We start from the raw sequence: 18243 nt of genomic DNA on the forward strand, positions 1-18243 counted from the left end.
TAGTAGGTGTAGTGTGGAGGGGTCTTAGTTGGTGTAGTGTGGAGGGGTCTTAGTAGGTGTAGTGTGGAGGGGTCTTAGTAGGTGTAGTGTGGAGGGATCTTAGTAGGTGTAGTGTGGAGGGATCTTAGTAGGTGTAGTGTGGAGGGGTCTTAGTAGGTGTAGTGTGGAGGGATCTTAGTAGGTGTAGTGTGGAGGGATCTTAGTAGGTGTAGTGTGGAGGGGTCTTAGTAGGTGTAGTGTGGAGGGGTCTTAGTGGGTGTAGTGTGGAGGGGTCTTAGTGGGTGTAGTGTGGGGGGGGGGGTCTTAGTAGGTGTAGTGTGGAGGGGTCTTAGTAGGTGTAGTGTGGAGGGGTCTTAGTAGGTGTAGTGTGGAGGGGTCTTAGTGGGTGTAGTGTGGGGGGGGGTCTTAGTAGGTGTAGTGTGGAGGGGTCTTAGTAGGTGTAGTGTGGAGGGGTCTTAGTAGGTGTAGTGTGGGGGGATCTTAGTAGGTGTAGTGTGGGGGGATCTTAGTAGGTGTAGTGTGGAGGGGTCTTAGTAGGTGTAGTGTGGAGGGGTCTTAGTAGGTGTAGTGTGGAGGGGTCTTAGTAGGTGTAGTGGAGGGGGATCTTAGTAGGTGTAGTGTGGAGGGGTCTTAGTAGGTGTAGTGTGGAGGGGTCTTAGTAGGTGTAGTGTGGAGGGGTCTTAGTAGGTGTAGTGTGGGGGGTCTTAGTGGGTGTAGTGTGGGGGGGTCTTAGTAGGTGTAGTGTGGAGGGGTCTTAGTTGGTGTAGTGTGGGGGGGTCTTAGTGGGTGTAGTGTGGGGGGGTCTTAGTAGGTGTAGTGTGGAGGGGTCTTAGTAGGTGTGGTGTGGAGGGGTCTTAGTAGGTGTAGTGTGGAGGGGTCTTAGTAGGTGTAGTGTGGAGGGATCTTAGTAGGTGTAGTGTGGAGGGGTCTTAGTAGGTGTAGTGTGGAGGGATCTTAGTAGGTGTAGTGTGGGGGGATCTTAGTAGGTGTAGTGTGGAGGGGTCTTAGTAGGTGTAGTCTGGAGGGGTCTTAGTAGGTGTAGTGTGGGGGGATCTTAGTAGGTGTAGTGTGGAGTGATCTTAGTAGGTGTAGTGTGGAGGGGTCTTAGTAGGTGTAGTGTGGAGGGGTCTTAGTAGGTGTAGTGTGGGGGGATCTTAGTAGGTGAAGTGTGGAGGGGTCTTAGTAGGTGTAGTGTGGAGGGGTCTTAGTAGGTGAAGTGTGGAGGGGTCTTAGTAGGTGTAGTGTGGAGGGGTCTTAGTAGGTGTAGTGTGGAGGGGCCTTAGTACGTGTATTGTGGGGGATCTTAGTAGGTGTAGTGTGGGGGGGGTCTTAGTGGGTGTAGTGTGGGGGGGTCTTAGTAGGTGTAGTGTGGAGGGGTCTTAGTAGGTGTAGTGTGGTGGGATCTTAGTAGGTGTAGTGTGGTGGGATCTTAGTGGGTGTAGTGTGGAGGGATCTTAGTGGGTGTAGTGTGGAGGGATCTTAGTGGGTGTAGTGTGGAGGGGTCTTAGTAGGTGTAGTGTGGAGGGGTCTTAGTAGGTGTAGTGTGGAGGGATCTTAGTAGGTGTAGTGTGGAGGGATCTTAGTAGGTGTAGTGTGGAGGGGTCTTAGTAGGTGTAGTGTGGAGGGATCTTAGTAGGTGTAGTGTGGGGGGATCTTAGTAGGTGTAGTGTGGAGGGGTCTTAGTAGGTGTAGTGTGGAGGGGTCTTAGTAGGTGTAGTGTGGAGGGGTCTTAGTAGGTGTAGTGTGGGGGGATCTTAGTAGGTGTAGTGTGGAGGGGTCTTAGTAGGTGTAGTGTGGAGGGGTCTTAGTAGGTGTAGTGTGGGGGGATCTTAGTAGGTGTAGTGTGGAGGGATCTTAGTAGGTGTAGTGTGGAGGGGTCTTAGTAGGTGTAGTGTGGGGGGGTCTTAGTAGGTGTAGTGTGGAGGGGTCTTAGTGGGTGTAGTGTGGAGGGGTCTTAGTGGGTGTAGTGTGGGGGGATCTTAGTGGGTGCCATGCAATCAGGGGTCTCAGTGGGCGCCATGTACTTGATGATCTCTGTGGATGCAGTGTAGTTTAGTCAGGTATCTGGGAGTCTCAGTGGGTGCAGTGTAGTGTAGTCGGAGTTCTGGGGGTCTTGTTGGGTGCAGTGTGAAGGGGTGTAAGTGTACTCAGGGGTCTCGATGGGTGTACCTTCGAGGGGTGTCAGTTGAGTCGGTGTGTGTAGGGGTGTCAGTGTAGTTGGGGGTCTCGGTGTGTGTTGGGGTGTGAGTGTAGTCGGGGGTCTCTGTGTGTAGGGGTGTCAGTGTAGTCCGGGGTCTCGGTGTGTGTAGGGGTGTCAGTGTAGTCGGGGGTCTCGGTGTGTGTTGGGGTGTCAGTGTAGTCGGGGTCTCGGTGTGTGTAGGGGTGTCAATGTAGTCGGGGGTCTCGGTGTGTCAGTGTAGTCGGGGGTCTCGGTGTGTGTGTAGGGGTGTCAGTGTAGTCGGGGTCTCGGTGTGTGTAGGGTGTCAGTGTAGTCAGGGGGTCTCGGTGTGTGTAGGGGTGTCAGTGTAGTCGGGGTCTCGGTGTGTGTAGGGGTGTCAGTGTAGTTGGGGTCTCGGTGTGTGTAGGGGTGTCAGTGTAGTCGGGGTCTCGGTGTGTGTAGGGGTGTCAGTGTAGTCGGGGGTCTCGGTGGGTGCAGTGTGTAGGGGTATCAGTGTAGTCTGGGGTCTTGGTGTGTGTAGGAGTGTCAGTGTAGTCGGGGTCTCGGTGTGTGTAGGGGTGTCAGTGTAGTCGGGGGTCTCGGTGGGTGCAGTGTGTAGGGGTATCAGTGTAGTCTGGGGTCTTGGTGTGTGTAGGAGTGTCAGTGTAGTCGGTGTATTGGTGTGTAGCGGTGTCAGTGTAGTCGGGGGTCTTGGTGTGTCAGTGTAGTCGGGGGTCTCAGGGGTGACAGTGTAGTCGGGGGTCTTGGTGTGTGTTCGGGTGTCAGTGTAGTCGGGGGTCTCGGTGGGTGCAGTGTGTAGGGGTGTCGGTGTAGTCGGGGGTGTCGGTGTGTGTTGGGGTGTCAGTGTAGTCGGGGGTCCCGGTGTGTCAGTGTAGTCGGGGGTCTCAGTGTGTGTTGGGGTGTCAGTGTAGTCGGGGGTGTCGGTGTGTGTTGGGGTGTCAGTGTAGTCGGGGTCTCGGTGTGTCAGTGTAGTCGGAGGTCTCGGTGTGTGTTGGGGTGTCAGTGTAGTCGGGGGTTTTGGTGTGTGTTGGGGTGTCAGTGTAGTCGGGGGTCTCGGTGTGTCAGTGTAGTCGGGGGTGTCGGTGTGTGTTGGGGTGTCAGTGTAGTCGGGGGTCTCGGTGTGTCAGTGTAGTTGGGGTGTCAGTGTAGTCGGGGGTCTCGGTGTGTCAGTGTAGTCGGGGGTCTCAGTGTGTCAGTGTAGTTGGGGGTCTCGGTGTGTGTAGGGGTGTCAGTGCAGTCGGGGGTCTCGGTGTGTGTAGGGGTGTCAGTGTAGTCGGGGGTCTCGGTGTGTCAGTGTAGTCGGGGGTGTCGGTGTGTGTTGGGGTGTCAGTGTAGTCGGGGGTCTCGGTGTGTCAGTGTAGTTGGGGTGTCAGTGTAGTCGGGGGTCTCGGTGTGTCAGTGTAGTCGGGGGTCTCAGTGTGTCAGTGTAGTTGGGGGTCTCGGTGTGTGTAGGGGTGTCAGTGCAGTCGGGGGTCTCGGTGTGTCAGTGTAGTCGGAGGTCTCGGTGTGTGTTGGGGTGTCAGTGTAGTCAGGGGTCTCGGTGTGTCAGTGTAGTCGGAGGTCTCGGTGTGTGTTGGGGTGTCAGTGTAGTCGGGGGTTTTGGTGTGTGTTGGGGTGTCAGTGTAGTCGGGGGTCTCGGTGTGTCAGTGTAGTCGGGGGTGTCGGTGTGTGTTGGGGTGTCAGTGTAGTCGGGGGTCTCGGTGTGTCAGTGTAGTTGGGGTGTCAGTGTAGTCGGGGGTCTCGGTGTGTCAGTGTAGTCGGGGGTCTCAGTGTGTCAGTGTAGTTGGGGGTCTCGGTGTGTGTAGGGGTGTCAGTGCAGTCGGGGGTCTCGGTGTGTGTAGGGGTGTCAGTGTAGTCGGGGGTCTCGGTGTGTCAGTGTAGTCGGGGGTGTCGGTGTGTGTTGGGGTGTCAGTGTAGTCGGGGGTCTCGGTGTGTCAGTGTAGTTGGGGTGTCAGTGTAGTCGGGGGTCTCGGTGTGTCAGTGTAGTCGGGGGTCTCAGTGTGTCAGTGTAGTTGGGGGTCTCGGTGTGTGTAGGGGTGTCAGTGCAGTCGGGGGTCTCGGTGTGTCAGTGTAGTCGGAGGTCTCGGTGTGTGTTGGGGTGTCAGTGTAGTCAGGGGTCTCGGTGTGTCAGTGTAGTCGGAGGTCTCGGTGTGTGTTGGGGTGTCAGGGTGTGTTGGGGTCTCAGGGTGTGTTGGGGTCTCAGGGTGTGTTGGGGTCTCAGGGTGTGTTGGGGTGTCGGAGTCTCAGTGGACTCCTGGTCTCCTCAGTGTCAGGTCGCACTCATTGAGCTCATTCCCGGTACCGGCTAAGCCCCGCCCACTCATTCCTCGGCAGTGACAGGTCTGGAGGCGTGGTTTAGGGCGTGTCACCTGCCGCAGTCCCGGCTCCCGGGCGGTGTGTGGCCGTTGGCGGAGGGATATGCTCTTATAAAGCGCTGCGGCGCCACCACACACCCCCAGCACTCTGTGGAGCTCAGTGCGCCGTACGGTCCTTCCTCAGCATCTCCCGTCACACGGATACCTAATCCTCCCGCCTCTCCGCCATGGTATGTATCCGCCGCCCGGCGTGTCGCTGTCCTTCTTGGGCCTCCGATCTCCGGTGCTCTCTCCCGGCTCGCTCCGGTCTGTCAGCGGCGGGCCGGCTGTGAGGCGCCTCTTCTTCTCCGGGGGGGGAGGGGGCGGGTCTCTTGGCTCCGGGCGTTGTGGCTGCCGCGCGCTACCTCACACCCTGCCGTGGACGCGCAGCTGCTGCAGAACGTCTTTTATAGCCAGTATAGCGTTCTTATACGATTATTCAGGTCCCTATAGGGTGGGGGTTATAGTCCATAGGGCTTGGGTATAGTCACGTGGTATAGTCCACTGGTCACGTGTTGAGGCAGCAATCATTTATTATGGAGCAGCCATGGGGGGGGTTTATAGTTGGCATTGGGGTTGTTCAGAGCTGGGTGTTCGGTGCATTGCAGGACTTTCTATACATTTGTGCTTCCACTCTATGGGAATTGTAGTTATGCATCTGCTAAAGCTGAACATGTTGTGGGATGCTGGGAGTTGTAGTTTTGCAACAGCAGTTAAACCAGAGGCTGACAGGTGATGCTGGGAGTAGTATATTTGCACTAGGTATAGAGCTACACACTGTTAGGGGATGCTGGGAGTAGTATATTTGCACTAGGTATAGAGCTACATGTGGTCAGGGGATGCTGGGAGTAGTATATTTGCACTAGGTATAGAGCTACACGTGGTCAGGGGATGCTGGGAGTAGTATATTTGCACTAGGTATAGAGCTACATGTGGTCAGGGGATGCTGGGAGTAGTATATTTGCACTAGGTATAGAGCTACACGTGGTCAGGGGATGCTGGGAGTTGTAGATTTGCACTAGGTATAGAGCCACACTGTCAGGGGATGCTGGGAGTTGTTGATTTGCACTAGGTATGGAGCCACATTGTCAGGGGATGCTGGGAGTTGTAGATTTTGACTAGATTTAGAGCTACATGTTGACACGGGATGCTGGGAGTTGTACTTCTGCAACCACATTTTGGGTCAGCATCATACCATATCAGTGTTTCCCCAACTGGGTTGCCTCCAGCTGTGGCCAAACTACAACTCCCAGCATGCCCGGACAGCCAAAGGCTGTCCGGGCGTGCTGGGAGTTGTAGTTTTGCCACAGCTGGAGGCAACCCAGTTGGGGAAACACTGGCATATATCCTGCACATATATATACTCTGTACCCCTGTCTTGCGCCCTGGTATTTGCAGCAGGGCAGCGCCGCTTCTCATTTTATAGGTCTCTGTGGTTGCACTGTTGCTGAATACTCCTTGTGTTCTCGGTGCTGCGATGGCGTCACGGACGATTGATGGTGTTTGCTGTACCAGCCTGCAGCCTCTGGTGTCATTCATTTCTGGGTGCAAAGATCTTACATCACCTCCAGGAATCAAATGTTAATCCTCTTTGGCTGGAACGTTTCCGGATCTGAGCCGGCACTGGAGGAGGCTTAGACGGGTCGGGTGGCTCTGGCCGGTCGGGTGGCTCTGGCCGGGGGCTCCAATGTTTATCCATAGAAATACAGCTGTCAGGTTTGGAGACAGGGCCCGTAGGGAGCTTTATAGATTGGGGGCAGGGAGACCTGTCCTTTGGGTATATGATCTGCACAGTATACGCCATATACCTTGACACAGGACTGATTCCTGGGCTGCCTGCCGTGCGCTGTCTAGATATGGAAATGACAAGGGAATCTTGGCGTTGAATATTGAAACACTTACTTGTGCCCAGAAATCACATCATAGCAAGGGGGGGGGGGGGGGGCAGGGCGTGACATGGAGCCATATATACCCGATACCAGATCCCGTACAGAGTCTGGCGACATGAACACGTCTAGTTACAGATACTCTGACGGGCAGGGTTTTTTCTTTCCTCCACCCCCTCCTCCCCCTCCCCCCCCCCCCCCCCTCTCCACCACAGCCCTCAGATAGCAGGAGGTGACCTGCAGGGCAGATAGGATGCAGTTGCCCCTATAGTGTAATGTCTGCACCCTGGCGGGTTCGTTCTTTTATGGCAGTGCCCTAAATCAGTGGTCTTCAACCTGCGGACCTCCAGATGTTGCAAAACTACAATTCGTTGGCTGTCCGGGCATGCTGGGAGTTGTAGTTTTGCAACATCTGGAGGTCCGCAGGTTGGAGACCACTGCCCTAAATCATTGTTCCCTCCCAACCAGTAGCTCAGCAACGGTTGCAAAACTACAAGTCCCAGCATGTTTGGAGAGATCACTCTAGAGCAGTGGTCTTCAACCTGCGGACCTCCAGATGTTGCAAAACTAAAAGTCCCAGCATGCTTTGAAGACCACTGCTATAGAGTGATCTCTCCACCTGCAGACCTCCAGATGTTGCAAAACTACAACACCCAGCATGCCCGGACAGCGCAACATCTGAAGGTCCGCAGGTTGAAGACCACTGCTCTATAGTATCCTGTGCATCTATCACCCCCTGTCATGGCATTGTGCCCACTCCCTGCCCCTCCTGCCGTCTTGCATGTCTTGGAAATTACAAAAGCTCAATCATATAAAGCATAGTGTCCCATTCCTGTTGCTCTCCAGAAAACTGCCAGGGCATGCTGGGAGTTGTAGTTTCGCAACAGCCGATGAGCAACAGGAATGGGACACATTTCTTGTAAACTATTACATCTCTGCAAGGTATATACCGGTGTTTTCCTAAGTGTGCCTCCAGCTATTGCTAAAGTACAACTCCCAGCATGCCCGGACAGCCAAAGGCTTCTGGGCATGCTAGGAGTTGTAGTTTTGCATCAGCTGGGGACACACTTGCTTGGAAAACACTGTCCGAGCATGCTGGGAGTAATCGTTTTTGCAACAGCTGGAGGCACACTGGTTGGAAAAAAATGCTGGTATAAAGCTCTGACACTCAGTGGCTCAATATTTGGCAGCTATGAAGGTTTTCAGTGAGACCTTGTAGCTCAGTATTTTGCAGCTCTAGAATAACCGCCTGTATTTCTGGTGCAACCGCCCAACAAAGACCCCCAGCTCCACCTTTTATGTAACATGTCTGGTTAATGTTGATCATTGTGTTTTCTGTAACATTTTTTTGCTTCTGGGTCTCTAATGCATTTTTTTTTTCTGCCCTCTTTAGGCCGATCAGCTGACTGAGGAGCAGATTGCTGGTGAGTAATTGCTTTTTCCAGCGAGCGGGGTAATTTGGTTTGCAGGCTGTTCAGTCGCTTGTTATCCAGCAATGACTAAGCTTGTTTAAAGAGTGGAGCCCGTCTGTCATCAATCATGGCTCCCAGTCCTTATTCTACCCGGCTACTATACGTCATATAAATCGGTGCAATGCTACTGCAAGTGGTGGGACAGCTTGTCGGCACAATGAGCTGAAGCTATACATCTTGCAGCTTTGCACCCAGAACTAGCCTGGGGGCAGGGACATCTATCGTCTCCATTATCTTATGACCCCCCCCCAAGTGCTCCTAGTCCATCTTTGCTGCCTCATACACTGGATATCCATGATGCCACATGTGAGCAGACACCTAAGCTGGTGCTAGTGTGAATGTGGCTTGTAAATAGACCTTAAATAGTGTTAAAGGAACAAATTATCCTATTTGGAGTGGGAACTGAACCTAAAGTAAATCCATAGGAAGATGCTAATTCCATCCTGATCCTGGTCCTAGCTGGATCCAGTGCAGTAAGGAAATCTGTGGAACATCAAATTTGCTTAGCCCTTGGTCTTGCACAATATATTTTTGTGTATGGGCAAACAATCCCATCATGTACTTAGACTAAAGCCCCCCCCCGACCTACGATGGCCCTGGCATACGATCATTTCAGCATACAATCGCTCTGAGGTCATCGCATGTTGAAGGCAGCATCAACAATGCTTTTGTATGTCGGGGCCATCGCATAAATGGCAATCCGGCAGCGCAGACTGCTTCAGCTGCCACCGGATAGCCATTTAGAGTGCCCAGTGTGGTCCGCTGACGATCACTTACCTGTCCTCGGGGCTCCGGCGCATCCTCTTCAGGATCTCCTGCATCGTCGGCGCTCTCCATCGTAGTCATCACGTCGCTGCGCACGCCTCCCGTCATCCAATAGTAGCGGCGTGCGTAGCGACGTGATGGCGGCGACGGAGAGCGAGGATGCCTGAAAAGCGGAGGCCTTGCTGGAGCGTCGGGGACGCGGCGACAGCGATGGAAGGCGACATCCAGGGCAGCGGTGACGGTCCGGAGCGTCGGGGACACATGAGTATAACCTCCAATACCAGTGGTCTTCAACCTGCGGACCTCCAGATGTTGCAAAACTACAACTGCCAGCATGCCCGGACAGCCAACGGCTGTCCGGGCATGCTGGGTGTTGTAGTTTTGCAACATCTGGAGGTCTGCAGGTTGTAGACCACTGTCCTATACTTTACTTTGTTGAAACCATCGTATGTTGAGGGATCCGTGCAAACGATGGTCCACTTGGAATAGATTACCATCGTATGTTAAGGGACCACTGTAATGGAGATGCAGTTCATGAACCTGTTAGATCCTTGAGCAGGCAATAGCCTGCAACACTTTCTTGAAGCCTCTGGACCCAGGTCTTCATCTTTAACTCAAGTAGTCTTCCTCCAACCTGTGGTTCTTCATTCGTTAGTTTAACTCCTGTTATGTCCTTAGATCCTTCATAGTCCAATATTCATGAATGCACATGCTTTAACCTAAAGAATCTATATGAAGGCTCTAAGGGTATAATGGGAGTTTTAGTTTAACAAATGGGGGGGGGTACTAAAGTAAGATGAGGGCCTGGGTCCAAAGACTTGCAGAAAGACTTGCAAGCAAAACATTCTATAAAGATTTAATGTTTCTGTACATTCATTCGGGCATTTACCTGTAAGACCTTTCCACTAGTCTCTACACATTGTGCTACAACCGCCAACAGGATTAGGTTGATCAGGAATGTAGGAATCATGTAGAGACTTGTAATATCTACAGATCTTGCAGCAATCTTCATAGTTTGTTTTTAAACTTACATGTCTGGATAAGTTGGAGATTTTATAGTAACTGGTCTACATACTCTGGTCAAGGCTCTTTTGTTGAGGGAGTTCAAGGAGTCGGAGCTTTACTATAGTCTGGATTTGCTTTTGGTGCAGGCAGCATTAGGTGCATTGTCTTTGTACATTCACTAACTGGCTTTATTTCCCACCCTCTTTCAGAATTCAAGGAGGCTTTCTCCTTATTTGATAAAGATGGGGATGGCACCATTACCACTAAGGAGTTGGGCACAGTCATGCGGTCGCTGGGTCAGAACCCCACAGAGGCAGAGCTGCAGGACATGATCAATGAAGTAGATGCTGATGGTAAGTGCAATAATAGTCTGATCTCTTGGTCTTCAGCAATGTTGGTGTTATCATGTAGGAGTGTTAAATCTCAAACATGCTTTGCTTGCTGGGATTCCTTGGTTAGGTATCTGTAGATATACTACCCCATTGTGTGCTCCTCTTTTATTCCCATATAACCTTAGTCTGTTGCATATTAAACATCAGCTACATCCATTTTGGATTCCTGTAGTTTGTGATGCCCTGAGATATCCAGGTATGCTCCTAGTGAGCCAAGGCATTCTTCTCCGGACATGAGGCCTCTCTCTTAATCATAGTACATTAACACGGCTCAAGTGCTGGACCTCAGCCAGGATCTAATGGTGCTGACAGCCACAAGTAGCATTTGCAGGGAACATCCCTCCCTTTAAGTATGTTGTAGACAGGAGCTCAGTGTCGAGTGATGTGGAAAGTAATGTATACTAGTGAGGGCTGCGGCCGTGGGCTTTTGGGTATGGGGTTGACTGTTTACAGCCATAGGGGGTACAGCTAGTTGTTGACCGAGCAAGCAAGGTGCTTTACCTTATTGCCGTCACATTTCTTGTAACTTCAATGTCTACTACTCAGGCAATGGCACAATTGACTTTCCCGAATTTCTGACAATGATGGCAAGAAAAATGAAGGACACTGACAGTGAAGAAGAGATCCGTGAAGCATTCAGAGTGTTTGACAAGGTAACAGATCCTGGGACCAATGTAGCACATTCTTCACCTAGTGCCAAAAGGTTGTCTGGTCCTGATCTAATGGAGTCTTGGGTTTCCTTCTAGGACGGTAACGGTTACATCAGTGCAGCAGAGCTCCGCCATGTAATGACCAACCTAGGTGAAAAACTAACAGACGAAGAGGTAGACGAAATGATCAGAGAAGCTGATATAGATGGAGATGGACAGGTCAACTACGAAGGTAAGAAATGTGCACTTGGGGTCCTTGAGCACTCCTACCTAAAGCGTTGTCATAAAGAATGGTTTGGGGGAGGAATAGGGAAGTTCTAAAATGGGGATCTCCTGCTGTTGCAAAACTATTACTCCCAGCATGCCTGTACAGATGCTGCCTGGGATTGTACTTATATACAGATTGAGGTCCTGTTGTAGAACAGTTTGGCTTGATATGATACACGGTGAGTTATCAAACCTCCCTTACTAAGGAGCTCCTGCTCAGTGCAGTGTGTGGTAGAGCAGGGTCCTTCTGAGGTGAAATCAAGGCAGACAAACTGCATTTTGGCTGTAGCTGTACACTCGCGAAAGGTCACTTTACCACTTTAACGATTGCTGACTTCACACAGGGCCTTGGTCAGTGTTGTGTGACGCAGTGTCTGCTTTCTAATACTTCTAGAGAGGCGATTTAGTTACCAGGTGACAAACTTGTAAAGTGTCAGTGCTTGGCAAGACAATGCAAACAGTGACTACATGGTTCCTGAGTAGCATCACAACCAGAAAGACAATCCTCCCGCTGAGGTGGGGCGAGAGCTTCCCTAGTGCATGATGGCACCCAGAACATTCCTCTAAAGCCCAACTAACTTCCATGTCTCTTCCTTTCTAGAATTCGTACAGATGATGACTGCAAAATGAAGAATTCTCCCCAATTCCCCCTCTAGAAGAATCAAACTGAATCTTTTACTTACCTCTTGCAAAAATGTTCATTTACTCATTCTGTTTCTGTATAGCAAAACTGAATGTCAAGAAATACCTTCTGTCCACAAAACAATCTGCATGTAATGGTTGGTGGTCCTGTCCCTAAAACGATGAGTTTAAACATCAGTTTTACAGTATCTAAATACTCGTACTACCTTTTACCAACAAGGAAACACTTAGAGGACTCCTTAAGCTCCATTTGCTAATGATTACTCCACTGTTTGGGCTGGCCAGTTTTACATGCATGCAGCTTGACAATTGAGCACAGTCAGACCTTTGTATTTAAAACCAAGAAAAAACAAAAAAAAATGTTAAAGCAATTCTGCCATATCTGGTGGATTCTGTTTCAATTTGTAGTATAAATTGTCATAGCTGGTTTACTCTTTAAAAAAAAAAAAAAAAATTGGTTTATACCTCAGGATGGTATGCAGCAGTATGCTTGAAGGATACAGATGGCGGAAGCCTTCCCCTGCCCCCTACCCCCCCCCCCCCCTAAAACTATGGTTCTTGTACCTGGCGTGCTTTAGGATGACTACACTACCCGGGATGGCATGTCTGTTCTAATTTCAGTTTAACGTGTTTGTGCTGCACTTGAGTGAAACGGGTGTTGGGCTCTTACCGTTCACGTTTTTAATAACCGAATAGCTCACTGATGGGGAGCATCTTTTGGACTCTCAGCATTTTTAAAGAAGAAATTAAGTCTGCACCAGACTTGGATACGGCAGATTCCTATACACTCTATAGGACTTCAGCACAAAGATCGAGGCTGTTCAAGGAAAAAACTAACTTCTAAATGTCCATTCCAAGTTGTAAATGCTAGATTTTTTTTTGTTTTCCAATAAAAGACCATTAGTGTAACTATATAGTTTTTCTGTTGACACTTTAATTTATTCATCCATCCATGTACAGAGTGCTTATCATGGCTTTGCTGGTTAGAGATCTTCCTAGTTGTATCTGTAATTTCTCCCCCGCCCATGTAGATCCATAGTGACGCTTTGTACAGGCTCTTTTGATGGGTCCCGTCCCATGGCGGCGAGTGTATTTTATAAGCTGTGTCTGCTGAAAATCACTACTTAATTTTGCATTTACTTTTTCGTCTTAAGGCGTGGCACATGGAGAAGCCTTTTTATATGCATGCACAAAACTACCAAAATAAAGGCACATTTTGGCTGTTCTGATTTAAACATATATGTAAAAAATATTTTATTTGTAAAACCTGAGGAATAAAGGTGTGAGTCCTAGGTCTGAGCGCTGTGGGTACCTAGTCAGTGTTCCTAATTTATGCTTCTCAAGCATTGTTTACTGCTTTTTCTACCAGGCTGGAGGGGGAGGATGACTTCAGGCTAAAGCGTTTTGGTTGCATTTGACAGAATTTTTGGTGGTAGCCATGTTAGAGGCTGAACTGGTTGCAGAGTAATAAACCTTGTGGTAATGGGTAAGGCTTCCTCATCTGTAAGTGCTGGCGGTGTGACTTGCACTTATTTCTATGGACCTTGGAGTGTATGCAGTGGATATTTGTGAATATATTTCAGGCTTTTGAGGAGTTTTGGGCAGACAATCGATCAGCTGTAAAAGATTCTGCCATATCTGGCTGCAGACTTGACCTGCAAAGCTCTAAATACAGCTGCAAACTAATCTCCCCTCCATATTCCATCAATATCACCTGGTCAGATTCTTGGTAACAATCTGTATTTGGCTTCAGCCTGAGGGGACTGGATGGACTTTTTATTAGAGAACAATCTTAGTGGGCACTGCCAGGCTCTCATTTCACCTACTAATCTGTTAACCCCTCTTCCTCTCTGGCACCACTGTTTGGTAGCAGAATGCCAAAGATTAGAACATACACTGGGCATGGCGGTGGTAGACAATGACAACGCTTGGTGCACATGGGGTAGGCCAAGGTCGAAACGCGTCTCCTGCTTTTCAATTCCCATAATTTCTGGGCCATTGTTGGTGGCGATCACGTGTGAGACAGTGGACGTGGCACTCCTCCTCCTGCGCTCATTCTACCATGGCTTGACTGGAAGCTTGTGCTAATTCTGAATCTGTGCTTGCACTTTAGGGAAAAATAAAACAAACACGCTAAGCCTTGATACAAAAGACCTGGATAGAGTAAATAGCTGTCCTGTATTGCAGCTGAAATTAATAAAGCCAAATAAAAACAAGTCATCGCTCCTTGTGTTTACTTATTGGTAATACAGGGTGAACAGGGGCGGTATGTACTGTATGAGACCCTACCCCCCTGAACAGAAGCCAATATTAACACCAACACAACAATGCAGACAAAACAAAGAATTACAGCCGCAGATGATGTTTGTCTCTTCTTATAGAATGAGATTTTACAGGGGGTCGTCGGCATAGCAAATACTGTCAAACCCTAGAACTTATATTTACATTATTTTTGAGGAGTCGTCTGTTCAGCAACCTAGTGGAGAATAGCTGCAATATAAAACACAACAAATGGATGGGAGTATTGCAATTCATTGGAGGGAAACTGGGTGAAAAATTTAAGTTCATAGTTCAACCTCGTGCATAATATAGAATATAACTCTGGATCAGTAATGTAATGTACATAGTGATCTCACCAGCAGAATAGTGAGTACAGCTCTGGAGTATAATACAGGATATAACTCAGGATCAGTAATGTATGTACACAGTGATCTCACCAGCAGAATAGTGAGTACAGCTCTGGAGTATAATACAGGATATAACTCAGGATCAGTAATGTATGTACACAGTGATCTCACCAGCAGAATAGGGAGTACAGCTCTGGAGTATGATGCAGGATATAACTCAGGATCAGTACAGGATAAGTAATGTAATGTATGTACACAGTGATCTCACCAGCAGAATAGTGAGTACAGCTCTGTAGTATAATACAGGACATAACTAATGTGTATATACACAGTGACCTCACCAGCAGAATAGTGAGTACAGCTCTGGAGTATAATACAGGATATAACTCAGGATCAGTACAGGATAAGTAATGTAATGTATGTACACAGTGACCTCACCAGCAGAATAGTGAGTGCAGCTCTGGAGTATAATACAGGATATAACTCAGGATCAGTACAGGATAAGTAATGTATGTACACAGTGACCTCACCAGCAGAATAGTGAGTGCAGCTCTGGAGAATAATTCGTGACTGATTTCGGCAGCTCCCCTTATAACGCTTCTGTACTATTATAAGCTGCAGATGTTTAGGTCACGAGGCCTCTTACACTTTCACGGGAATGTAAAGAAGATAATGACACCTTGCTACATTTTTCACCTTCCTGTAGCGTTTCTTTACCAGAATCTTGGGCGTCATTCATTCCTTTGTGTATTATTACTTTATCGCTTTCTCTGCTTCACGGCAGATAATTTGTCATCAGGTTATTGAGTTGTGGCTGCAGCCTTTGTGTTTATATTTCTTCATAGCTGCTTATGTGATCCCAGAGACAGAATCCAGAGCAGTGATGCCACCTCATACTGCCCAATCTCTACACTGCTTTGCCTTTTAAGTCCTTGGATCCCCTCTGCTCTCTAAGTCCTGGAGATTCCTTCAACTCCAGAGCGGCTGCTGAGAAGGACGGTGCCGGATATATCGCTGTGCCACCTTTTTCTTACGGACGTGAGTGGCTGGGGGCCCCAGCTCTGCAGTATTAGGGTATGTTCGCATTGAGGAATTAGAGGGATTTACTCTAGTAATTCTGCTTTCTTATTCTGCTCCAAATTATCTAACAATGAAAGTTCCATTTACCCGTATTTTTCGCCCTATAGAACGCTCCGGCATATAAGACACACCCAATTTTAAATGAGGAAAATCTAGAATACAATGTAAAGTATAGGTCAGAGTGATCTTCACGAAAGCGGACCTCCAGATGTTGCAAAACTACAACTCCCAGCATGCCCGGACAGCCATTGGCTGTCCGGGCATGCTGGGAGTTGTAGTTTTGCAACATCTGGAGGTCCGCAGGTTGAAGACCACTGGTATAGGAGGTAATACTCGCGTGTCCCTGCCACTCCGGATCCGTCACCGCTGCCCTGGATGTCGCCCTCCATCGCTGTTGCCGCGTCCCCGTCGCTCTGGAACGTCTCTTCTGCCCGGTATCCTCGCTCTCCGTCGCCGCCATCACGCCGCTCCTATTGGATGACGGGGCGGCGTGCGCGACGACGAAGGAGAGCGCCGGCCATGCAGGGGATCCCAGCACGGAGCAGACACAGAGGAGGCAGGTAAGGTCCCTCCCGTTGCAGCCAGGTTAGTGTCACTTTCACTTCAGATGCGGCGGTCAGCCTTGATCGCCACGTCTGAAGGGTCAATAAAGGGCATCACCGTGATCGGTGATGTCCTATATTAGCCGCAGGTCCCGGCTGTTCATGGCCGCAGGGACCGCCGCGATAGGTGTGTGTATATTCGCCGTATAAGATGCACTAACTCCCCCCCCCCCCCCCCCACAGTTTTGGGGAAGAAAAAGTGCGTCTTATACGGTGAAACATACGGTACTTTAATGGACTTTCCACTGCTCTGTACACACTTAGGAATTTCTGCTAGCTGAATTCTGTTCTGCCTGAAGATAAAACATGTTCATTAAGGCAGAATCCTTAAGTAAATGCCCATTGAAGTCAAGCGGAATCCAGAAAAGTAGAATTGATCAGCCTCCCCCTTCATTCCTCTTCATTTCCGCACGAATTCTGCACAATGGATAAAAAGAGGGAAGGCAATAGTTTCCTGACCAAAATTATTCCTCGTGAATTTCTCAGTGTGACCCTACCCTTAGGGTATGTTCACACTGTGGAATCTCCGCTTGCTGAATTCTGGGAGCGGAGATTCCGTCTGGCAGCCGCCGCCGCCGCCGCCACCGAAAATACTTCGGCGGTAGGATCGTGCGACACTGCGCCGTCACCATTAACCGCTATGCAGTGCTCGTGGACGTCCGTGCAAAGAATGAACATGTTCTTTGCACTGAACTATTTCAGCAGCGGAATTGTCCGCCGCTGAAATTCCGCAGTGTGCTATGACTATGCTACAGGGGCTGTAAAGTTAGTGTAGTTCATAATATAGTGTCTGTAGCGATTTTCACCCCAATATTTATTTTTACCAGCATACAAAATTACTGTTGTCACAGATTTTTCCCAGCTTGCAATGCGGCCGAGACTGTCTGTCTGCTTCAATGGGTGAAGCGATCGCTTGTTGGGAGATGTAGTCAACAGCTGTAGGCACCCTGATTGAAAACCACAGGTCTTTTGAATGGATGCAGCTCATTTATGTTTCAATGGGTGAGGTGGCTGATGTTTGCGAGGGAGAAAAATAAAATTATGGGAGTTGTAGTTAAAAAAAAAGAAATCAAACAGGAAATACCAGTTCACAAAAAGCCACAGTGTTCTGGTAATCTCACAGCATAGCCATTTAACCCCAAGACAAGTGCAGATCCTTCCTAATCATGTCCATTACTGTCTGCCAGGTACCTACTAAAATCACCGTATGGTGGAGAACCCCTTTAAAGCATTGCTGCAATGTGAACCTCGCCTAGGACCCAGAGTGGTCTCCGCCATTTATCATATTTGGTTCCTACTACAATATAAGGCTCATTTATATAATGTCATTTTTGGAAGGAAGCAAGAAAATGTGTGGGCAAAGCTGAAGACCATTCCGACTCCATGCAGATGTCCTTGTTGATACCACCCGAGTGCTACCTACCCAAGCATGTTTGTTATATTCCTCTGAATCCAGGTTCTGCCCCTATCTGTGTCTAAGCAGCCGGAAGCAGCATCTGATATGAGGCTGAGGTTTCAAAACTTGAATTTCAAGATAATTTTTTTTTCTACGGTGGAAACAGGAAGGAAATAGCAAAGAGAAGCTGAAGGTTTTAGAAGAGAATGACACCATTTTTCCCACACCAGCACAATGGTGTCAGATCCCTCTACTCCCTGTCATTTTCCTTTCTGTACAGAAACATTGTCAGGTGTATACAGTCATGCGATCAGGTCTACCTACTTAAATGTAGCTGTGTTCTCAGACTCCTCTGTCCCCCCCCCCCCATCTCCTCCCAGACTCTGCTGTTCTCTCCTCCTTTTCCTCCCAGACTCCTCTGTCGTCCTCCTCGAGACCCTTTTATCCTCCTCCTTTACCCCCCCAGACCCTTTTGTCCTTTGTCCCCTCCTCCTTCAGACCCTTCTGTCCTCATCCTCTTTCCCCTTCTCTTCCCAGACTCCTGTCCTCCTCCTCCCAGACTCTGCTGTTCTCCCTCCTTTTCCTCCCAGACTCCTCCTTCCAGACTCTCATCCTCTCCCCCCCGACTCTTCTGTCCTCCTCTGTCCCCTCCTCCCAGACTCCTTTGTCCTCCTCCAGACTTCTCTGTCCTCCTCCTCCAGACTCCTTTGTCTTCCTCCTCCAGACTCCTCTGTCCTCATCCTCCAGACTCCTTTGTCTTCCTCCTCCAGACTCCTCTGTCCTCATCCTCCAGACCCTTCTGTCCCCTCCTCCCAGACTCCTCTGTCCTCCTCCCAGACTCTGCTGTTCTCCTTCCTTTTCCTCCCAGACTCCTCCTTCCAGACCCTCATCCTCCCACCCCCCAGACTCCTCTGTCCCCTCCTCCC

General features: G+C 49.4%; 1 protein-coding gene across 1 annotated transcript; it reads left to right on the top strand.

Annotated features, from left to right (window-relative positions):
* The first annotated feature begins 4596 nt into the window (after window positions 1–4596).
* Window positions 4597–13828, top strand: CALM1 (calmodulin 1). Its single transcript, XM_056546153.1, has 6 exons — window positions 4597–4724; window positions 7813–7843; window positions 9871–10014; window positions 10600–10706; window positions 10800–10935; window positions 11572–13828. The coding sequence occupies exons 1-6, from the start codon at window positions 4722–4724 to the stop codon at window positions 11598–11600; spliced, it is 450 nt and encodes a 149-aa protein (XP_056402128.1). The 5' UTR covers window positions 4597–4721; the 3' UTR covers window positions 11601–13828.
* The last annotated feature ends 4415 nt before the right edge of the window (window positions 13829–18243 follow it).

This window comes from Hyla sarda, chromosome 11, assembly GCF_029499605.1.
Source record: "Hyla sarda isolate aHylSar1 chromosome 11, aHylSar1.hap1, whole genome shotgun sequence".
In the NCBI taxonomy this organism is placed as follows: domain Eukaryota; kingdom Metazoa; phylum Chordata; class Amphibia; order Anura; family Hylidae; genus Hyla; species Hyla sarda.

Bases quoted from the DNA above. Each gene is read 5' to 3' on its own strand.
- CALM1 (XM_056546153.1), top strand. The intron at 7,844-9,870 runs GTGAGTAATTGC...ACCCTCTTTCAG, and splicing joins GACTGAGGAGCAGATTGCTG to AATTCAAGGAGGCTTTCTCC. The intron at 10,936-11,571 runs GTAAGAAATGTG...CTTCCTTTCTAG, and splicing joins TGGACAGGTCAACTACGAAG to AATTCGTACAGATGATGACT.